Source organism: Myotis myotis, unplaced genomic scaffold (assembly GCF_014108235.1).
Source record: "Myotis myotis isolate mMyoMyo1 unplaced genomic scaffold, mMyoMyo1.p scaffold_m19_p_15, whole genome shotgun sequence".
Classification (NCBI taxonomy): domain Eukaryota; kingdom Metazoa; phylum Chordata; class Mammalia; order Chiroptera; family Vespertilionidae; genus Myotis; species Myotis myotis.
The window spans coordinates 34,045,568-34,067,389 of NW_023416319.1; the positions used below are offsets into that span (position 1 = coordinate 34,045,568).

Below are 21,822 nucleotides of genomic sequence, written 5' to 3' on the forward strand. Positions count from 1 at the left end.
ATAATCACTATCAAAAATTGGTTATTAGAAACGAGTTTCCTAAGTTAATTTCCAAAAGTGCTTCTTGTGTTCCCTTTTCTAGTCCCATCATTGTCCAGTTAACTTATGCTTTCTTATCTGGCTAAGTGAAAAATAATTCCTAAATTATTCTTTATCTGAAAGCCTAAAACCAGGCCAATCTGATGGGCAATGTGAAGGACAGCGGAGTCCATGCAGTATACCAGACAGCTGTGAGAGGGACAGCCAAACACTCTTCTCCATGGGCCAGTTCTGGTTGGGTGTCTTGAACTTAGTGACTAAAAGAAAGCTAACAATGATATTAACCTGAGTCTTGCCTGCAAGTGTGCCCTTTTTAACAAACATTTGTTAAAAGTGTGCCCTTTGTTCTATGGATCCTACCTCTTTATGTCACTACTGCCTATCATTCTTTCTTTCCTTCTTCTTTTTTTTTTAGTGGAGACATCCACACCCTTTATATGGGTAGAGATCATGATCACATTCTTTTCTTTGTCCCCTTTTGACAAAGGTTTAAGTAGGAGTCTCTGACCTCTACTTTTGGGGCTTTAAACTTCCTCTTCCTCCCACCTCCCAAATAATCGAGGTAGGCTCTTTTCAGAAACATTTTCAAAACCAGTCATGTCAACAATGCACCTTTCATGCATATAGTCTGACAGAGCTATGAAAACAGACAGACCCAAACAGCACGAAACAGCTGGGAGCATGGCGGAGAAAAGAAATGTGTAACATGTGGCTTGGGAAAATTTTAGTAGGGGAGCAGCCCGGTGGTGTGTATGAGATGTGGCGGGATTGTCAGTGATGGTGAACATAACCACCTGGAGATGAATGGCTGTGTAAGCTCATACTCATGGGAGATGGAGAGGCCTGCAGGGGAGCGCCTGGCAGGGCAGTACCATGCAGCGCCGTGGAGGTGAGCAGAGAAATCAAGTCAATACTTTACCAATAGCAGTGAGGCTTCTTAAGGACAGATGTTATGTGGGGAAAACTGTGAAAACACCCTGAAATATATTCAGATTTGGGAATGATTAGCATGCACAACTATTTCTTCTAAGCCCGTAACCGCATATTTAGTAGGAATCAGCATTGTAAACCAGTCTTCCCCCACCCTCCAAAAATGGGACCAGCGCAATGCACACTCTTATGCAGGGAAGCCACAGCCACGCCCCAACCAATGCCACCAAACCCTAAGATAAATACTGTGCAAGTCTTAAAAATGGTTGGTGTTACCATCATAGCACAAATATCACAGGGGGAAATGGCCCTGTCCTAGAAGGTTGTTGGTTATCATCCAATGGAAACTGGCTATTTTCCACTTGATATTCTATTTTCTATACTTAGCAATCTATGCTCCATTTGGTATATCCTTACACCTTGCACAATCATCAGAAAACGTTGAATGCTTGTGAAATTGAGTGAAGCACAAGTAATTTGTTAGAAGAATAGCTTAAGCAATCTGATTTAACTCTTGGTCAATGGAAGCAGGAAGTATTGACATAAAGAAGGCTTGCTTAATAGAAGGTGAAATTGTGGTGATAAATGCCCCCCTGCTCTACCTGTCAGTTTCATTTCTCTTTGGCTTTCCCTGAAGCTAAGTGACTAAGGAACTTCCTTCCTACACTGTTAATGTTTTCTCCTGAGAGCAAGACTAGCTGTAAACAGAAGAAAGCCTCTGTATCAGCTAGAATGTCAGATGGGAGGTCTCTGGGATTAACCTCCCTGACTCTTCTGAAACAAGCCCTCAAGTTCATTCTACCACAATAAGAAAGGGAGTTTAACCCAGGTCTCTCAGCAATCCTCTTTGAATGGACAAAGGTACAAGAACTTGTTAAGTCACTCATCCAATATCAATAAGCAGTCATTCAATCATTTATTCCAGAAATATTAACTGGTAACCTGCTGTGTACCAGGCAATCTTCTAGACACTGGGGACACAGCAATTAGTCAAGGACACAAATGACTGTCCTCATTGTTCTTATCCTCCTCATACAGAGACAATAAGCAAAACAAGCAAACAAAAGCAGTAAAATACATACTATGTTAGGTCGTGACAAGTACTAACAGAAAATAAAACAGGACATGGGGACAGAAATATTGGGGAGCAGAAGGTGCTACTGAAATGTGGCCAGGGAAGGCCTGAGTGAGAAGGTGACATTTCAGTAAAGATCGGAAGGAAGTGAGGGCGCTAACTTGCTGATATCTTGAGGGAGAATACAGTGGAACAGGGAAAGCTAGTGCAAAGGCCCTGAGGCAGAAGCATGCCTGGGCTGTTTCCCTGAGGGCCAGGGGGAATACAGCAGGAGCTGAGCTGAGAGGCAATGCTGGGCAGAGGTAGGGAGAGCCTCAGGGGCTCTTACTTCAAGTGAACTGATAGACCATTCGGAGTTTTTGAGCAGAACGACATGATATAATCTGTGTTTTAAAAAGGCGAAAGATTGCCCTGGCTGGCTTGGCTCAGTGGATAGAGCGTCAGCCTTCGGACTGAAGGGCCCCAGGTTCGATTCCGGCCAAGGGCACATGCCTCAGTTGCGGGCTCGTTACCCAGTGGGGGGTGTGCGGGAGGCAGCCAATCAATGATTCTCTCTCATCATTGATGTTTCTATCTCTCTCTCCTTCTCCCTTCCTCTCTGAAATCAATAAAGAAATATATTTAAAAAAAATAAAAAATAAAAAAAATAAAAAGGCGAAAGATTTATGCGATCTGAAGAGAAACCAGAGTACTTTAATTTATGTTTTAAAAGGATCACCCACTGTTATAATGAAAACTGACTAAATGGTGGTGGGGAGAGGGTTGCCAGGAGGGATAAGGTAGGAGAAGGGGAACAGTTATGAGATAATGCAGTGAGAGATGATGGTGACTTTGGCCTGGGCGCAGATGGTAAGAAGTGGCTGCATTCTACTGGTATATATATATAGAGAGAGAGAGAGAGCCAACAGGGTTTGCTGATGGGCTAGGTGTAGGGGATGACCAAGAAAAATTGAGAATGTTGCTTGAGTATTCATCCTGAGCAATTCTTTCTTCCCTGTTCCTTGTACTGACATCTTTAGTTCAGCATTTCTAACACCGAATTGTAATTATTTATGTGCTGTTTTCACCACTATATTGTGAGTTTCATTTTTAGGCATTTTATTCTGTTCCTATTAGTTTGTCTTCCATTGTACACAACATAGCAATTGTAACAACAGAGCCCTTCCATTACTGTTTATCAAATAAAAAGCCTTATAGATATTGGAGGATAAAAAATATAGATGCCAATATGTTTGCAGACTCAAAATCTAAAAGAAATAAACTTAGGCCTAAAATAAGTCAAGGGATATTTTATAATTTTAATAAAAAATGAAAATAGGATCTGACTGGTTTGGCTCAGTGGATGGAGCGTCAGCTCGCGGACTGAAGGGTCCTAGGTTCGATTCTGGTCAAGGGCATGTACCTTGGTTGCAGGCACATCCCCAGTAGGGGATGTGTAGGAGGCAGCTTATCAATGCTTCTTTCTCATCGATGTTTCTAACTCTCTATCCCTCTCCCTTCCTCTCTGTAAAAAATCAATAAAATATATTAAAAAAATAAAATACTTTAAAAAAAGAATGAAAATAGTATGTGAGTTATTCTCTTTCTTCAGACAATTACTGCTGAAAGACAGCAATATATCTCTGGTATACAGCAGAAATTAGCCGGGCAATATTGTTTTTAAATTGTGTGAATTTTTCTAAAAAACCCATTTACCCAATCTAATTGGATACTTTCATAACACCAGAATAATGGATTAATGATCTCTTCCAGGAATTAGATTATCTCCAGAAGCAAAGGAAATGTAAAGAAATAGGGAAGCTACTTTCAGAATTAATTCTGTGTTCATTACATAGAATTAAGGCTTAAGGGAACACCTTCTATTTCACAGACCATCATTAAAAAAAAATGCCAAAAACCAAATTTTTTTAAAAAATCACTAAAATAGAAAGATAGCCAAGGGGATAAGTTTAAAAGAGAATTTGAAAATTTGCTTTATCTTTCTGTAATTCAATACTTGGTTCTTCTGACTCTGCTCTATATACTGCCTGCTGGGGGCATAAGAGTTCTGGGGAGAGAATAAAGTGATGGAATAATTGTGGAAATCTAATGAATGGCCAATATTAAAAGTTACTGATAGATTATTGTTAAGATTCACTGAAAAAATATTTGTTGAAGTGTTCTGTAAACTATGAAGTACTAATTACTGTCAGACACATATGATTATGGGTTCAAAAGTCACTGAGGAAATACCTTGTATATTACAGCTAATTAGAAGGAAGAACATTCTCATCAAGAGATCTTTTCCTTTTGGCTTACCAGATCATTCCTTTATTGATATGGACTTGCTGAAAGATGGCAATAGAATTACCCTTTGAAGACACAGAATTACTCAACAGTCTCTTTAATTTTACCTCCTAATTTAAAAGCAAAAATACTATATGACTGAAATAGATTTCTTCATCAGAAAATTCCAGTATAGAAACATCACAAACTGATGTTTTTTTCTCTTCCTCCATGAAGAAAATCTACTTAGGTAGATTTGATCCAAGTTATCAAGCTTGTAGTTATTAAGTAGTAATAGAAAAAAGGTAAAAAAGAGGGTAGAACACAAGATGTTAATGTATTGAACAATGCATATTTTTTATTCTTTTTACCCATCTAGTGGCCTCATTATTCATATTTTTGTGGCATCGTTTGGGTTCATCAATGCTTTTCTGGGTTGAACCACAAACAACCCTTCCCCCAGCCATGACCAGTGTTTGGGCAGCAGCAAGCATTCTTGTAGGTCTTGGAACACGAGTGACTCCAGCCATCAATCAAGCCCTGTTGCTATCTCATTTGGCATGGCTTTTTCCCAAGGACAATTTCATCCTGGACACAGGGCTGAGTCTGGCACGGGAATCTGGCTCTTGGAATATTCTGTCTTCTGGTTACAATACAAACTGTATCAGTTCAGAGAAGGAAGGACAGTGTGGGACAGCAGGTGGAGGGGGGCACAGAGTATGGCACAGACGTATTTTCTGTGTTCCAGATGATTTGGCATCACTGAAATCCTATGCTTTAGTATATAATCCATAAATTTCCATCACTTTAAATTTTACCAATTATTTATATGCATTTAGTCTAATGTATTTTTGTTTGTTTTGGATAAGCACAGAGCAGTAATAATCCAACTTTAATTGTTCTCCTTAATGCCTCATCTTTCGGAAAATGGAATAATTACATATATAATTATTTTAAAAATGATTCTTATAAAGATCTTGGAAATGATACCCAGAGGAAAACAACCTATAGTTGGAAAAGCATTAGCATTAATACAAGTAATTCTCTGTTTAGTAATGCTCACTCAAACAAGTTACTCCAAAAGAAATTTTCAAATCCAAATATTGGGGGAAAAAACAGAGGTTTGGGTTGTGGCTGACTGTGCTTCCCTCCTTTTTCTCTTGGCTTCACAGCTGATCTTTTCATTTGCTAATTCATTGAAGAGAGGCCTGGCACCAGTGTTTTCCATCTTCCTAACCTTCAGGTTGGTACAAGATTTGTTATTCTTATTTTAAAAGTTCAAATGTAAAATTCAACCTTGTGAAATAATTTGGTTTTGTTATGATATTTCTTCATAAGTGCCTTAGAAAATCCTGGCTTGTATAAGATCAATCGATAGATTCATGTACTCCAATAACTAACATTCATTAAGCTCCTGCTGTGTACCAGGTCCAGGCACTGGGGACATAGAGTAGAAAGACAAAATCTCTGTTCTAAAAATACTAGGAATAATAGGAAAAAGGGGAAGGGGAAAAGATTAAGGAACAATTTTCAAACAATGTGATCGTGGCTGTAATAGAGATTTGTGAAGGTATTGTATGGAAACATAAAGGAGAGATACTTCACCTGGATTCTGAAGGTGACAGGGATGAAGAGGACTTCTGGGATTTTTGACCCTTGTTCTAAATTCTTAGACTATTAGCGGTAATTAAGTAGGTAAAGAATAGGTAGAGTAGGAACTGTAATTTTTCCATGTGGATGTAAAGCATGTTTGTGGGCAAGAGGCACAGAGGATGGGGAACTATAAATATCTTGTTATGCAGGCAGCAAGAGATGAGGCTGGAAAGGTAGGTTGGGACTCAACCAGAGAAACTAACGAGGGTGGAACCTCACACCTCTACTTAGTGCTTAATCCAGTGAGAGGACACTCCTGATAGCTACACTCTGCACCCAATTCCCAGCCAGAGTGGCTGAGTACCAAATGGGAAAGGTCGTTTGTATACTCCCAGAGAACCACTGCATCCCCCAGGTCGCGAACAAACCCACTAGAAAAGACTAAATTGTTGCTATTTGATGGAGATATGGAAAACTTTCATGGAACGTGTTGTTCTCTATTTGGCTATCGCAGGGTACCTGGTCAAAATAATTTTCTTAGAAAAAGACACACACATAACCATAGCCAAAGACATAGGCTACTTGGTCAGACTATAATCTCACATCTGAGGGCTCTATCTCTTGGAAAAGGGAACCAGCATGATTTGGGGACAATTTGATAGTGGTCATCATTAGCTTTGACTTCTAGAACCATCCCATTTCTCACATTCTACTATTAAAAATCTGGCCCCATTCCCACCCAATTTCAAATTCACACAAATGATTTATGTTTTCAATGAGAACTTTAAGTTCTAGAAATAATTAAAACATATATTGTTTACCATGCAAATTTTTCTTGTATATCATAGACTACTTTTATTGCCCATAAAATATTTCTATTTTAAAAAAAAACTTTGAGATACAATCAAAATACACTATTTGCCCTTTGGCACTATCATCCTAATCAAGATAACAGCCACTCATCACCCCCAAAGTTTACTTGTGTCTTCTTTGTAATTTATACCTCCCTCCCTCCTGTTTCCCAGGCAACCAACAATATACTTTCTAACAATATACTTTCTATCATTATAGATTGAATTTTCTAGAATTTTATACAAATGGAATCACATAGCATGTATTCTTTGGTTTCCTTTACTCTCAGGTTCTCTTTTTAATTAATTAATTAATTAATTAATTAATTTAGTTTTTTAATATATTTTATTGATTTTTTACAGAGAGGAAGAGAGAGGGACAGAGAGTTAGAAACATCGATGAGAGAGAAACAACGATCAGCTGTCTCCTGCACACTCCCTACTGGGGATGTGCCCGCAACCAAGGTACATGCCCTTGGTCGGAATTGAACCTGGGACCCTTCAGTCCGCAGGCCGACGCTCTATCCACTGAGCCAAACCGGTTAGGGCTCAAGTTCTCTTTTTAATCTTCCAGAGATTCCTCCCTGTTGGCCCAGGTTCAGTAAAGAGCATCATAATTCCACGGCAGTGTTTACCAAAGCATAACTTGAGAACCATCTGCTTTATAATCATCCAGACACTAGCTAAAATTTGCTGATTCATCTCTCCCCAGGACTCCGAAACCAAAATAACCAGGGTGCTTAGGCATACTCAAGTATGAGAACTAGCAGTTTTAGTTTAACCTCTTAGGGAATAACTATTCTTATCCCTTGGTCCAACGAACTGTTTATGTCTTTCTACTGTTTTCTGTAACCTGGGCAGGTCTTAGTCCTTTAAGCCACAGCAGTACATAGAACTAAATATCTTTTTTTTAAAAAATATATCTTTATTGATTTTAGAGAGGAAGGAAAAGGGAGAGAGAGAAAGAAACATCAACGATGAGAGAGAATCATTGATCGGCTGCCTCCTGCACGCCCCTTACTAGGGATTGCACCCGAAACCCAGGCATGTGCCCTTGACCAGAATTGAACCTGAGAACCTTCAGTCCGCAGGCCAACGCTCTATCCACTGAGCCAAACCGGCTAGGGCAGAACTAAATATCTTTAAGATATAAGTTGTAAGAATTTTCCTAGATCCCTTTGTACTACACATGTGGTTTGAATTACTTTCCCATAAAGAACATGCATTGCTAACTTTCCTCCCTTTGCTATCAACTTGTGAAGTCCACCATTAGGACCAGGTCTTGGGTGAAGAGAGTTTAGCACTTGCCTCAAGTGCAAAAACGTATAGAGGTGCCAAAAATCTCAGTAATCCAGATGAAACACATCTTTAAAAAATTAAAGGGAAAAAAATCCATGATGAACAAAATACCAAAATTTTAAATAAAATCAAGACCAGCAACAGTGCCAATACTGAGCTTGAGGCAGAAACACACACACACACACACACACACACACACACACACACACACACACCAGTTAATAATGCTCTTATCTTTTTTTTTTTAAAGCATTATTATTTATATTTTATGCCTGAGGCAGAATGTCTTACTCACCTTACCCTAGTCTTGGCCCTGGTCCACCTCACTTTGATATATTTCTCTCAAACAGGGTTTTTGCCATCCTGAAATCATCATTAGGATGTTACTTCTGGCTCAGCACTTAGAATGTGCCATGAACAATAAGAGCTACCTCAAAATACTCTATCTAGATGCATTAGTTGTTTCTGATTTTTCCCTCGCCATTAACCACAAGTACAGCCAATCCCAGACAAAGACACAAACCCATAATCCTGAATTTTTTAAAGAACCTCAACTGAGCACTCAAATTGGGATGTATTCATGTTGTATCTGATTACATGTGCCTTCAATGTGAAACATCAGTTACCTAAGACACACAGAAACCACGGCTCTAATTAATGTTACCATTTAAAGCATATACTGTACTTTTCATAGGAGCTAATGTATGGGAAAAAACAGAGTGTAAGAATAATTTATAGAATAAATGGATTCCAACTAGACTGAAAATATGATTAGAACCTGTTCTGTATAAGGGCAAGTACAGTAGTTCTTCATGCTTAAGTTAAATTTTGGGGAGAAAGCATGCCATTATAAAATACAGTCATGCCTCAGTACCCACAGGGATTGGTTCCAGGACCTGCTGTGGATACCATGATGTGAGGATTTTCAAGTCTCTTTACATATGGTGTAGTATTTGCATGTAACCTATGCATATCCTTCTATATATTTTAAATAGTCTCTAGATTATTTATAATATGTAATACAATGTAAGTGCTTGTAAATGCTGTTATACTGTATTGTTTAGGGAATAATGACAAGGAAAAATGTCTGTACATATTCAGTACAGACACAGTCATCATAGGCTTAACTATATAGTACATGTCAGCAACAACATTAACATTGTTTTTCTGGATATTTTCAATCCGTCGTTGTTAGAATTTGTGGATTCGGAACCTGCAGAAATGAAGGGCCATCTGTACCCAAGATTCCTACTCACACTCAGAAAGTTCACTTGAATGTATCATGTTTACTGGAAGTAAAAGGACTCATTTTTAGCTACTTTTAGATGCACATAAGGAATTTAGCTATTTGCTATGTATAAAAACTTAAGAAGAACAATGGAATATTAGAGCTGGTGACAGATGGTGAATGCTGGTCTTCAGTGTCCACAAAAACAAAAAACAAAACAACACAGGAATTAGACTGCACCAGGAATAAATTTAAAGTAAATTTCTGATCAAGCATCACCATCAGCCAAAAAGCATGGTGCAAAGGAAGATATAGGCTTTGGAGGCAGATAAAACTGTCAGGAAAACTTCAGCTTTACTGTTTCGTAGCTGTCTGACCTTGGTCCCTTTCTGTGCCTGTTTGCTCAACTATGAAGAGAGCCTGCTTTGCAGGGTCACCACAGGAATGAAGTGGGACGAGATTTATACAGCACCTATCACAGGCCTGGCTCATGAGGAGCCCCAATTAAATCGTAGCTGCTGTTGTCACCACCACCTCCAGCACCATAGGCTTTATTCAGTGTTTGAAGGGCCTGAGACAGATCAATGCTGGAAGTTTCCAAGGAAAGGAAACAATACAATTTATAATTATTTATGTGTGGCATGGCTATCGGAGAGGAATAGAGGGGCCCTGTCCTGTTGAAGGCAGGCCCCATCCTATTTGTCTACATTTTCAGTGCCAGGTACCTAAGTGTGAACATTTCATTCTTATAATAGTTTCAGGGATAAACTGAGTTGAGTGATATCCCTTTAAAAAGAGGCTCTTTTCTTGCCAAAAAAAGAGAGCAGCTGATCACAGTCATGGTTACTATGTACAGTCTTGTTCTTGACATTTAAAAAGATCCAGAAAAGAGCTTCAAAAGTTCATCCAAAAGTGGATAGAAAGTAGGTGGTGGGAAGACAGGCTACCCGAGAGTTGGAGTCATTCACTCCAGACAAGAGAGGGTTTGACAGATTTCAAATGTGTTAAGTGTTAGGATGGTGATGCTGCTACTCTGCTACCTTTCATCTCCAGGGAACACAAGGGCTCCTCTCAGTACCTTTTCTTGGGTGGATGACTTCCCTTTCTGAAGAAAATAATTCAACTAGATGGCCTTTCGAGATCTCTTCTAGTTCTAAGTCTGCACAAATATGAAACAGCAAACAGACACTTAGCTCATCACGGCGGAGTGGCTTTTCAGTTGCATCCTGTTTAAAAGGAGGTTGAGGGAGCCTGGTAAGGTAGGCAGAGTGGGAGCCAGGAGTCAGGCAGAGCTGGGTTTGCATCCACCTCTGAAATTCACTAATGGGCAAGTGAAGGGACACAACTCGACTCAATTGTATGCAGCCTGCAAATAACCTCTGCCTCCTAGGGTTCTTAAAAGGATGAACAAAGTTAATGTTGGCAAGGCATCAAATATTTTGACTGGCGCATTATAGGCCTTGGATAAATTAGGGCTATTATTCTGCTATTATTCTAGTTGGCTAAAAATAAATGGGTTGAATAGGTGACTATCATAAAAAAAGAGCAATGCCATTCTGGTTATAGTTTTACTGTGCTAGTAAAACTACAGATTAAAGTTAGCAGACTGACACCACGCCCCGACCCCACCCCATGTCCCAAGGATCCATTCTGCTTGTCCATGACAAAGAATGTTTGAGGGGGCAAATTATTAACTAGTTTGGTGCAAGTAGGACTCTTGGTAGGAATCTGGTTTCTCTTGGTAGGAATCTGGTTTCTCTCACTGTCACCACAAGAATCAAATGAATTACTTCAAAAAGGTTTCAAATACATTTCCAAGTATAAGGAATATATCACATCTCACTGACTTGCAATTCACACCAAGCATAGTAAAAACATCAGTCAAAAAATAGACTTGCAAACCAAACTGATTGTCAGGAACTGTAATTAGGATTTTTCTCCTTCACGAATGATATAAAGCTAAAAATAAAAGCCATAAAGAAATTCAACAACTTTCACATAGCCATTAAATGCAGTGGTCAGAGCCTTAGACTGAATAAAAGAAACTCCTGCCCAGCTGCAGTGGCTCAGTGGTTGAGCGTTGAGCTCAAGGTTCAATTCCTGGTCAGGGCACATGCCTGGGTTGCGGGTTCGATCCCTGATCATGCTGGAGGCAGCCGATCAATGATTCTCTGTCATCATTGATGTTTCTATATCTCTCTCCCTCTCCCTTCATCCATGAAATCAATAAAAATATGTTAAAAAATAATAAATAAAAGAACTCCTATTACTATCAGAATTTTCCATAAACTGTAATATTTTGGTGCTGCATCCATAAGGTATTACATTTTTATCATTTATAGAAAGATGCTGGAGTCCAAGACAGGACAGCACTTGCGTTTGTTTTTTACCCATAGTGGGGCCTGTGCAGGATGCCGGGAGGCTGTGGAGAATTGGAAAAGACAGAGGAAGTACAAGGTACAAACATGCGCATAAAGTGAGGCCCATGGAGAGCTGGGCCAGAAACACAGGACTGTTTCCTGAAGCCCCGTGTGCTGTTCGGAGAATTGGACTTGGCTTGGAAAGCATGTCCTGTTTCCATCCAAGGGGGACCTGGTTACAGCTGATAGAACCAAACCCGGCAGACAGACAAGGGAGCAGAACAATGCACTTTGATCTGCCGGAGTCATATGAAAGAGCAGCTTGTTTTTGTTGGTGAGTAAGCACAGGCATGACAAATGGTAAAATGACCCTATACACATCAGGGAGCCGGGAGAGACCCGATGTAGATGCCTGTCAATATTAGGTCAATGAAGGCTACTGTGCCATTCCATCAATCCTAAGCAGGAACCTCACACGATAATGAAGCAGCCCTTACAGGACCACATGCAACTTTTACACCGTGGACCCAAGTTAAAATTCATGTTTTTAAAACCATAAAAATTTCAAGTAGCAGCAAACCACTGAGGTATTGAACCAGCCTACAGAAGCAAAACCCAAAGTCTCAGCAGGCTCACATTAGGCCCATCATTCTCACAACACTTTGTTAGAAGTGGGGTATATACAAACAGTCCTTTGAAATTTACCATGTCTATTCTTACTTTGCTTCAAGTCATCATGTTATTATGCTTCCCTGAAACCATAGATATTACAAATGTGACTGCATAGTACTTATAAGCAGGTTCATTACTGTGTGTGTGTGTGTGTGTGTGTAATAATTGTACAAAAGAAACAAACTAACATGGGAAAAACCTAACATGGCAACTAAGAGAAAAAATCAAGAACATCCTGGAAAGAAAAAACAACAAAACAAAAATTAAGGAGAAGACAAGTATCCATGATGCTGAATATTAAGTTCAAAGACCTTGTTACCAAAAATTTTTGTTAAAGTTAAAGCTTTACTTTCATATGCCTCTTTCTGAATCCCCTTGAACAGACCTGTCTAAATTGCAGATTCTCTCAGTGTGTGAACGGCTTCTCAGCGGCTTACTCAGTATTTGAGGCCACTTGGAGAAATGCCAGTAGAAGTGTGCTCAGAGGTTAGAGAGCTACTGGCTTGAAGGGATAGAGGGGACTTTCAGAAACGCTTACCTCAATACCAAGGAGCAACTCCCGTGTTTGGAGTAGCTAAATAGTTCAACCCTGTGAGGTAACACCATGTTTGATTTTGACAAGGGATAGCTGATCCACAAAACCTAAATTCTAAACTTAAAATGAAAGGTGTTAATTTATAATTAAGGGGTAAGAAGATCTCCTTATCTGGATTTTGATAGGGATGACACATTCTCTACGATACGCTTAAAGTGAGGGTCATGAAGACTCTGTTGGAGCTTTGGTGACAAGCAGTTGCTAAATATTTTGAGGCATATTCCTTCTCATGTCCTTCCAGATTAAGCTTTCCTTTATTGAATGTTCCCTTCTTCGCTTTCTTTTTTCTTTTTCTTTTTTACTGAAAAATATATATTAATGCTTCAGTTCATTTTGGAAATGTGTCTTGTGAAGGACTTCAGAGATGTTTTTCTTTCTTTTTAAAAATGACCTTCACATAAAAGTAATAGACTTTTCAGATAACAAAGCCCAAAGCAAATAACATCCGACTCTGCAAATATGGTCATGAAAAGACCACAGAGACCTTTAGAACTGAGGTGGTCATGTGCTAAGAAAACTTAAAACATTTTAACAGAAGGCAAATAAAGCATTACCCAGGAAAACAGCAATCAAAGCAGCCCCAGGCTGAGGGCACAAAGAATCCTCGTCTTGCAAACATCCCCATTTAACTAGCACTCTGGTTGTTTTTAGTCAAGTACTTCCTGGGAGGAACAGAGTGGCCAGACACACAGCTTTTCTTGACAACAGGAAACAACGTCATTTTGGGTTGTGGGTTGGTTTTTTTTTTTTGTTTTCGTTATTTTTTTTTTTTTTGGTCTTTTCTTAGACACAGTGCAGAACCCAACACATTTCAAGGCCATATGATGTGGGTTTTTTTTGTAGAGTTATGAAGCAGCTGTGGGTTTTGGAAAGGAAATTGTATTCAAGCTCAACGGCGCTGCACAGTCCTGGTTTACCTGCCATATGCAAAGCGCCGGTCTTTGTGATGATCGCCAAAAGTGTCCCAAAGCCTGAGAGAAACACTCACTTCATCAACAACATCCCGGGAACGTTCCAAAACCTGCAGAGGAGAGAGAGCATCCATGCTCAGTGGCACCCAAAGGCTCCCCAGGGAAGGATGTCTGGGTCAGCACCCCTCAATGCCCACCCGACTTGCTTGCATTTAGTTTTCTCACTCCCCCTAACAGGACTTAACCTCAGCTCAGTTCTCCTCCTGGAATCACATGACTCAAACCCACCTCATTCAGGATCCCATAGCCATCCTCCCAAATTTGCGTTTTGCTTTTGTTTTCTCTTATGGTACTACAAATGCTAGTTTTATTTCGAATGTACAAATTGCCCCTTCCCTCCCTTTAAAATCGGACAGTCAGTAGCAGTGATGTGCCCTGAGGATTCTAAAGAAACTCTGTACATCTTACCTCCTGGCAGACCCGGTACTGGTCAATTGCCCACACGGTTGGTACATGGGTGGCCAGCAGCTGATACTGCGTTAGCGTTGTATTACATGCTCTGGCACAGATCAAGCGCGTCTTCCCCACGGCGTTGTCTCCCACGACCACACACTTGATGGTTTCAACGTTGGGCCTTTCGTAGTCCATGTCAGTGTCCATTTATAAAACCCTGTAAGAAGAGAGTAGATACCACATTAAAGACACCAGGGCTTTCCAGGGCAATCAAAGACCTGAGGGGTTCGGGCAGTTTTCTCTTTGTCCAGGAACTGCTTTGGAGGTAACCAAGCATAAGCAAGAAGTTTGGAAGTTTATACTAAGCCTAAGTGAAACCCAAGTTTTCTTTTTATATCTCACACAAGTACAAAAACACCGGATTGTTATTTTGACCCCAAACGGTTTATTCCGGTTAACATGTTATTTTCTCCTTGGTTTTCTCTAAACACAACCCGCCTACTGGAGATCCATCCAGACTGGTCAGCTGCTGGGGCACATTTATAGCTCACCAGCTACTCATGTTGACCGCTAGAGACTCATCACCTGCAGGTTAGCCTGAGACATGAGGGCAGAGGCTGCCGTGGCAGTACTAGTGCCCATACCATCACAGTCTTCCAATGATCCACTATCTCCTGCTGGAAAGCAGTTTTCTATAGGTTCTCAGCTATCATGGTGACTTAGAGGAGACTCCAAAGTGCAAGCAGACAGCACTACCCAACATTACTGAAGAGTGAATTGTAATTTTATTACTTGACACATGAACAGAATTAACTTTTTATATTTATCCATTTATTTATTTTTATTAATCAAGTTCATAAAAATATATTCCCAAGAGGGGCACCATTAAGCAATATATATTTTATTCTCCTTTCTGTGTTTTCATCAAGAAATCTGGAACATTTGGTAAAGAATGATTTTACCAGGATGCGGAACTACTTTGGAGTTTTCCTGAAACCATCAGAGCAGGTTTAAAGAGAGTTGCTGACCTGGTTTTCTGGATTTTCAAATACGGACGATCTTTCAAGAGGAAGAGGAAGGGCAGCTGCTAGCTCTGCTTTCCGCATCAGAGCCTCCACAAAAGGCAGAGCAGACTGCTTCCTGGGAGAGACCAGATGGACAGCCAACCATTTTAAGACTTTAAGATTTTAATGAAATAGAACTGCCCTTTTGAGGAAATCTATTGTTAAACTGAGAACACTGGTTATAGGATCATTTTTAAAGAGCCAATAATGGTTTTAATGGCCATAATGGTAAAGAAATTGTAGGACCTGATACGTAATGGGGACTCTATAAGTGTTTAAGTCAACTGATTTGAGAAAAGTGACCGTTTGCCTAGTATGAGAGTAAGAGAATAGAGGGAGAGATAGAAGAAAGAACATGAAGAAGAATGCTTTTTCAGTTTGGACCATCTGGACATGAACTTGTCTCCTGTAACACCATTACAAGAGGTGACAGACCAGAGGCTGAAGAATTATTTGATGGGAATGGAATAGATATGTGATGGAACAGATGTGTAATGAGGTTAGGACCTGATTTGTGGCTCCTACACAATGGAAGGGCTTAAAATATATAGATACCTGCCCCTCACCTGGCAAATGCTGTTCTGATGGTCTCGGGTGGGAAAAGAAATCTCCAATTCTGAGGATCAGCCAGGTGTGGTAACTCCTACTATTTATCGCTTTAAAATCTAGCCTTAACATTCTATGGTTTTACTTGTTCCATACTTAATAGTATAAGATGGTAAAAGCATGACTTTGGCATTAGATCAGTGGGTCTTAAGTAGAGAACATTAGCAATGTCTGGAGATATTTTTGGTTGTCACATGGGGTTGGGGGAGTGCTACTGGCTTCTAGTGGGCATAGGCCAGAAATACTGCTGAACATAGTGGAATGCACAGTACAGCTCCCTCAACAAAATGTCACAGTGCTGCCCCAAATGTCATAGTGCCGAGGCTGAGAAATCCCTGCCTTAGATGGATGTGAGTTTGAATCCTTGTTCCCATTTTGCAGTCATTGACTTGGCAAATTATTTCCTCTTTGTGAGCCTCAGCTTCCTTATCTGTGAGGTGGGAATCCCCTGAGGTTGTTGTGAGGATTAGGTGAACTGTTGTTTTCAGTCCCCGACACACGGATGCCTTCAAAAATTATAATCATGATCCCGAAGATGAATGCCTTTACATGACAGCAAAATTGAGTCAGGTGGAAGACCAGAATTAGATGCAAAATCATACACTTGATTTTGCACAAAGATCTATAAAAGGGATGGATATAGTCTAGAAGAGCAATTAAAGGGTAAGTTACTGAAAAACACAGAATGGAAATACAAGATGGAGCATAGGTGACCGTATACAGAGAAGGCAGAAAAGGTTTTGGGTAGGGAGAAGGATATAGTTACCTAAAAGATAACAGAGTTAGAAAGGTAGCTTAAAAATATTTTTAGGAGGCATTTCTAGATTCTGGAATGAGAATGGTAACACTTCTTAATAGTCTTTATAAGTTTTTGGGGATATTAGCATGGGATAGCCTATGCCAGAAAAACAGGTTCCATTTAGAGCCTCACACTCTGGAAACTGAGTTATATTATTTGGAATGTCCTAAGAGATGGAAGGAAAACCTCACTTTTTTGAGAGTGAATTTTATTTTATGTTTTAGATCAGTGGTCACCAACCTTTCGGACCTCACAGATCACCAGTGGTTCACGGACCACCAGTTGGCGACCGCTGTTTTAGATAACTAAAAGTCATAGAGAGCCAATCCCTAAAATTTGAGGAATGCTTGAATTTCGTCAAAATTGAGATATGAAAAAAAAAATAGAATTGGTTTTCTTGTTGGCTTGCAAAGTAGCTCTGATAGCAGCCCCAAAAGAGTAATCTTCTCTCCCCCCAGTAATTTGAAACATGGCAGTTTTGGTGGAATAGCTGTGTAGTTTTTTCAGGACACTACTTTGAGGGGGCCAAAGCTTTCCCAGCTTTATATTAAGGCTATGATTACAAAAATATCATTACTTATTTATAGACACATCTCATGCACAGTCCTTAAAAGAATTTCTGTGTCAAAGGTGAGAATAACATCAGTGAGTCCTCTAATCTCTAGCAATCTGCTAGAAAACGAAGTGACTGCCAAAGGTGCTGAACCTTGTGCAAAGGGGACAGCATATAAGGGAAATAAAAGGCAGGAATTAAATATTCATAGCCTAGGTCACTCACTTTAGACATGGAATTTAATTTTCAGGAACGGTTTTCTGGATTTTCAAATACTGAAGAACTTTTCTTTTGGGTAGAAATTTATTTTGTCGTAATCTAAAAAGCATTTTAAGGGCATGAAGTCACAGCCAAGGATGTAAACTCATGCTACACATGCATTGTTGTAAACTGGTTGTTCATCTGTTACATATAAACAAATGAGCATTAATCTATGGTGGTGATTATAAAAATATGAAATTTTATTTTCCTTTACGTGTTAGGGGCTCTAATTTATTCATATCTGGCACTCTTATGGTTGAATGAGCTCTTGGGACCATCTGGATAATGACTATCTGGTTTCTGATCTTTATTTACCTGGCATGAGAATAATAAATAGTATTCACTTAGCACTGTTAATAAATTTCAGCACCATATATCATGCAGATCTGTGCAGATACCCTTTTGCCTTTAGATACATATCTGAAGAGATAAGGAAAGTATAAAAGAGAAAGAAAACTTAGAAGAACTGACATTGGTAACCTGATACTATGGCAGCTTTGTAGTCTTCTTACTCAAAACTGACTTGAAGTTCATATCATACTTTCTCTGAATCTTCAGGGCACAGATGCTGAAGTTAAAATAACTGAAGGATCTACCTGCACACTCTGGAAATCAGAAGTGGTATGTTTTTAAGAACACTGGCAGGTGAATAAGACAATGTGGAAGATGACAAATAGGTGGTACATGGTGGCTACTGCTCTGGGTGCAGTGCCCACCATCCATAGGCTGACTTAGAACACAGTGGTTATGATTTTCTGGCTATTAATTAGCCCCATCTGGCTTGATTATCCCACATCTGCCCATGGCATTATTACTGTCATCTCCTGAACCTCAGGTCCCTCCTCCACATTCACCATCACCATCAACCCTTGTTGTGTCCACAAGATGATGCACCCCACACTCTAGCCTCACAGTTTCTTTACCTCTTCAACACCAGTGATATCTGCCACACTCTAATGAGCTATTCATACTTTTGGTCATGTGCCTGATATTGTCACCCAGAAACATTTTGCCTCTGAAATCTCAAATTTCAAAATCCTACTCTCTGAGCAAAAATTCCTACCTTCACAACTTGTGCTAGATGAAGTATGACCACTGCAGCAACTCTCATCAAGACATGGAATCTATTTCCTGTCCTCTTGAATATGAGTTCACCTTGTGACTCCTTGGCCAAACCCAAAAGAATGTGGTAGTGATGTTGTGAGGGGTCCAGAATCCCTGCACCTCCACCTTCTTGCTGTTGGAATGCTGTCCTGAGGCTATCATCTAATCTCACAAAATCATGAAAATAGATTGTAGTTTTAAGCCACCAAATTTTGGGTGATTTGTTATGCAGCAAACATACATTTGTTAACTGAAACATACCTATGGAAAAACTCCAGCATATTGACTCCTCCATCAAAAAACCCCACAAATACCAGGTTATAGGCCCCTGATAATGAGGCCTGATATGGATGGATGGATGGTATTTTCCAGTTGGGGTTGACAGGTTCATGCTAACTTCTCTCTTCATCATCACCTTTAACACCTTGTACTGCACTGCATGTGTGGTTGGCAGAATAATGGTCCCTCAAAGATATCCTTGTCCTGGTACCTATGAGCATGTCCCATTACATGGCATGGGGTAGAATTAGGGGGATCGATAAAATTAAGATTGCTAGTCAGTTGACCTTACTACAAGGAGATTATCTTGAACTAGAGGCCCGGTGCATGAATTCATGCACCAGTGGGGTCCCTCGGCCTGGCCTGTGGGATCGGCCTGAAACCAGCTTTCTGACATCCCCTGAGGGGTCCTGGATTGTGAGAGGGCACAGGCCAAGCCGAGGGACCCCACCGGTGCACGATTGGGGCTGGGGAGGGATGCGGGAGGTTGGCCAGCTGGGGAGGGACCGTGGGAGGGCTCCAGGGCGTTTCTGGCCTGTCTCGCTCAGTCCTGATTGGCTGGACCCCAGCAGCAAGCTAACCTACCAGTTGGAGCATCTGCCTCCTGGTGGTCAGTGCACATCATAGCGAGTGGTTGAGCGGCCTTAGCATATCATTAGCATATTACGCTTTGATTGGTTGAACAGATGACCGGATGACCGGACACTTAGCATATTAGGCTTTTATTATATAGGATTATTGGGGGAAGGCCCAATATAGTCACAAGGGCCCTTTACATGTGGAAGGAGGAGTAAGAAGGTCAGAGTCAGGGAGAAATATGAAGATGCTACATTGCTGGCTCTGAAAATGGAAGACAGGGCCATGAACCAAGGAGTGCAGGTGAACTCTAGAAGCTGGAAAAGGTAAGGAAACAGATTCTCCCCTGGAGTCTCAGAAAGAATGCAGCCTGCCAACACTTTGCCTTGCACCCAAGGAGACCCATTTCAGATTTCTGACCTCCAGAACTACAAGATAATAAATCTGTGTTGTTTTAAGCTGCTAAATTTTTGGTGATTTGTTATAGCAGATATAGGAAACGAATATTGCATGATTTAGCCACACAAATTGGCTTCCCAAATTCTGAATGTTTGCTACTCAGTGCCTTTCCGTATATCATTCCCTCGGCCAACCCTCTACCACTCCTTGTCTGCCTGGCAAATTCTATTCATTCCTTAAAAACTTATTCAGATATGACCTCTTCTAAAATGCTTCTCTAACTGCCTCGCCTCCATACAGACTAATTTACTTTCTCCTTTGCACCAATAAATGGTTCTAGGAGAAGCAATCCCAAAGGCAAACACATATCCACACTCATTTTTTCCTGAATTAGCAATCATGGAATGGAGTTTTGTGAGCTTTTTATTTTTCCTTGGCTACACTGCAAAGTGCCCATCTCGTGTACTTAATGAATCATCAAGTGTTTCTGGGGTGCTACTCTGTGCTGAAGTGCTTGGAATCTATGAGTATGCAATACCCCTCTTCTGTATAGCTTTCTCTAACTGTTTAGTCTGGTCTATAGGTCCCCCAATTTGTGACTGTCTGCTGGGGAAAACTATGGGCAGAAGAGTAACATAGTCATGTGACCTTAGCTGCCCTGGCCTCCTCTTCACATCTTTTCTCTTCCAATGGCGGTACCCCATCCCCACCTTCATTCCTTGAGTTAAAGGCCTTCATGGTGTCCTGTTCCTCTCTTAAGAAATGGGCTCTCAGGAAGTGTCAGACACATTCACTCCCTCAATCACACTACGGCTAGATGACCATCAAAGAGTCCTGGCCCCATACTTTAATAATTTAGGGGCACTGTGGCTGATGAAACGCAAGCTATTCCTGCTTGCTCTGGAGAGGTGCACTTTAGTACAGGGCCACAATTTGAATTAAGGTAAGGTGTGAGTCTCTTCTAATATTAGAAATTCAGATATTAGGGAGAGTGGGCAGAAAAATGCTTACCATTTGTCTAAGACATCTCATTACACGTCTCCTAATTGTTCAGAATTACCCTCTCGTTGGAATATGCTGCCTCTTATCATCACTTTTGCTGTACTTCTTGTGATATTTGCTATTTTAATCAAGGCATGGTGAGCAATCTGCTTAAAGACAAGAATCTAAGGCCCACAGAGTGGCCTTTGTATTTTCAGCTCCGTGCAGCTGTTCACGTAGACAGTTTGAACAATACTATTGTACAGCCACTAAATTTTCTTGTCCAAAATGCATATACTTAACTTGATCATTAAAAAATACTACTGGAACAAGTTTTAGTGTATTTCAAGAGCTCCTTCTGAAAGAAAAACTGAGAATTTTATATTATTGACAGAAACAAAAGGGAAATGTTAAGCGTTGCATAATAACTATAGCCAACAGCCAAGTTTCAACTGTGCAGATTTGATTATTCTGAGCTCTTAATCACCAGTCCCAGGCAGGCAGGAGCCGCTTTATACATAACATAAACATCTCCGCTGGAATGGAGAATGGGTCCAGAGCTGGGAAAGAGACAGGCAGGGCTGGGCTGGGCTTTCCTAAATCAAAACTTCATAGAAATATAGCTCTAGGATCAAATTTCTTTTCATCATTCAAAGCAAAACTATTTTTTTTTCAGTTGAAAGTTTTGATTAAAACAGAAAAGAGAAGAGATTAAATAACAGAAAGGACACTGCATAGAAGTCCAGGAATGCAAGTAATTCAGAGGTGCTCTTTTTGAACATGCACTCATTATCCTGCCAGAGCCCTGTGATAATGGAGACCTACAGGAACTCATGCTCTCACTAGTTTTTTTAAACTCAATGTCAGTGGGGAAAGCGAGCCAGGATTAGAAAGAAGCTTTCTACCTACCCACTGCAACTTGCTGCCCC

The 21,822-nt window shown here is 40.3% G+C and overlaps 1 protein-coding gene across 4 annotated transcripts in view; it reads right to left on the minus strand.

Moving 5' to 3' along the window:
- RHOBTB1 (Rho related BTB domain containing 1) overlaps nt 1-21,822 on the minus strand; it is a 66,622-nt gene that overhangs the window by 23,325 nt on the left and 21,475 nt on the right. For 3 of the 4 annotated variants that reach the window (XM_036336824.1, XM_036336825.1, XM_036336823.1), the window contains 2 exons: nt 14,287-14,488; nt 13,825-13,928 (listed from right to left, as the gene is read on the minus strand). In XM_036336824.1, coding sequence (XP_036192717.1) covers nt 13,825-13,928; nt 14,287-14,478 — 296 coding nt within the window. In that variant the 5' untranslated portion in view covers nt 14,479-14,488. The other variant, XM_036336826.1, reaches the window with a different exon arrangement.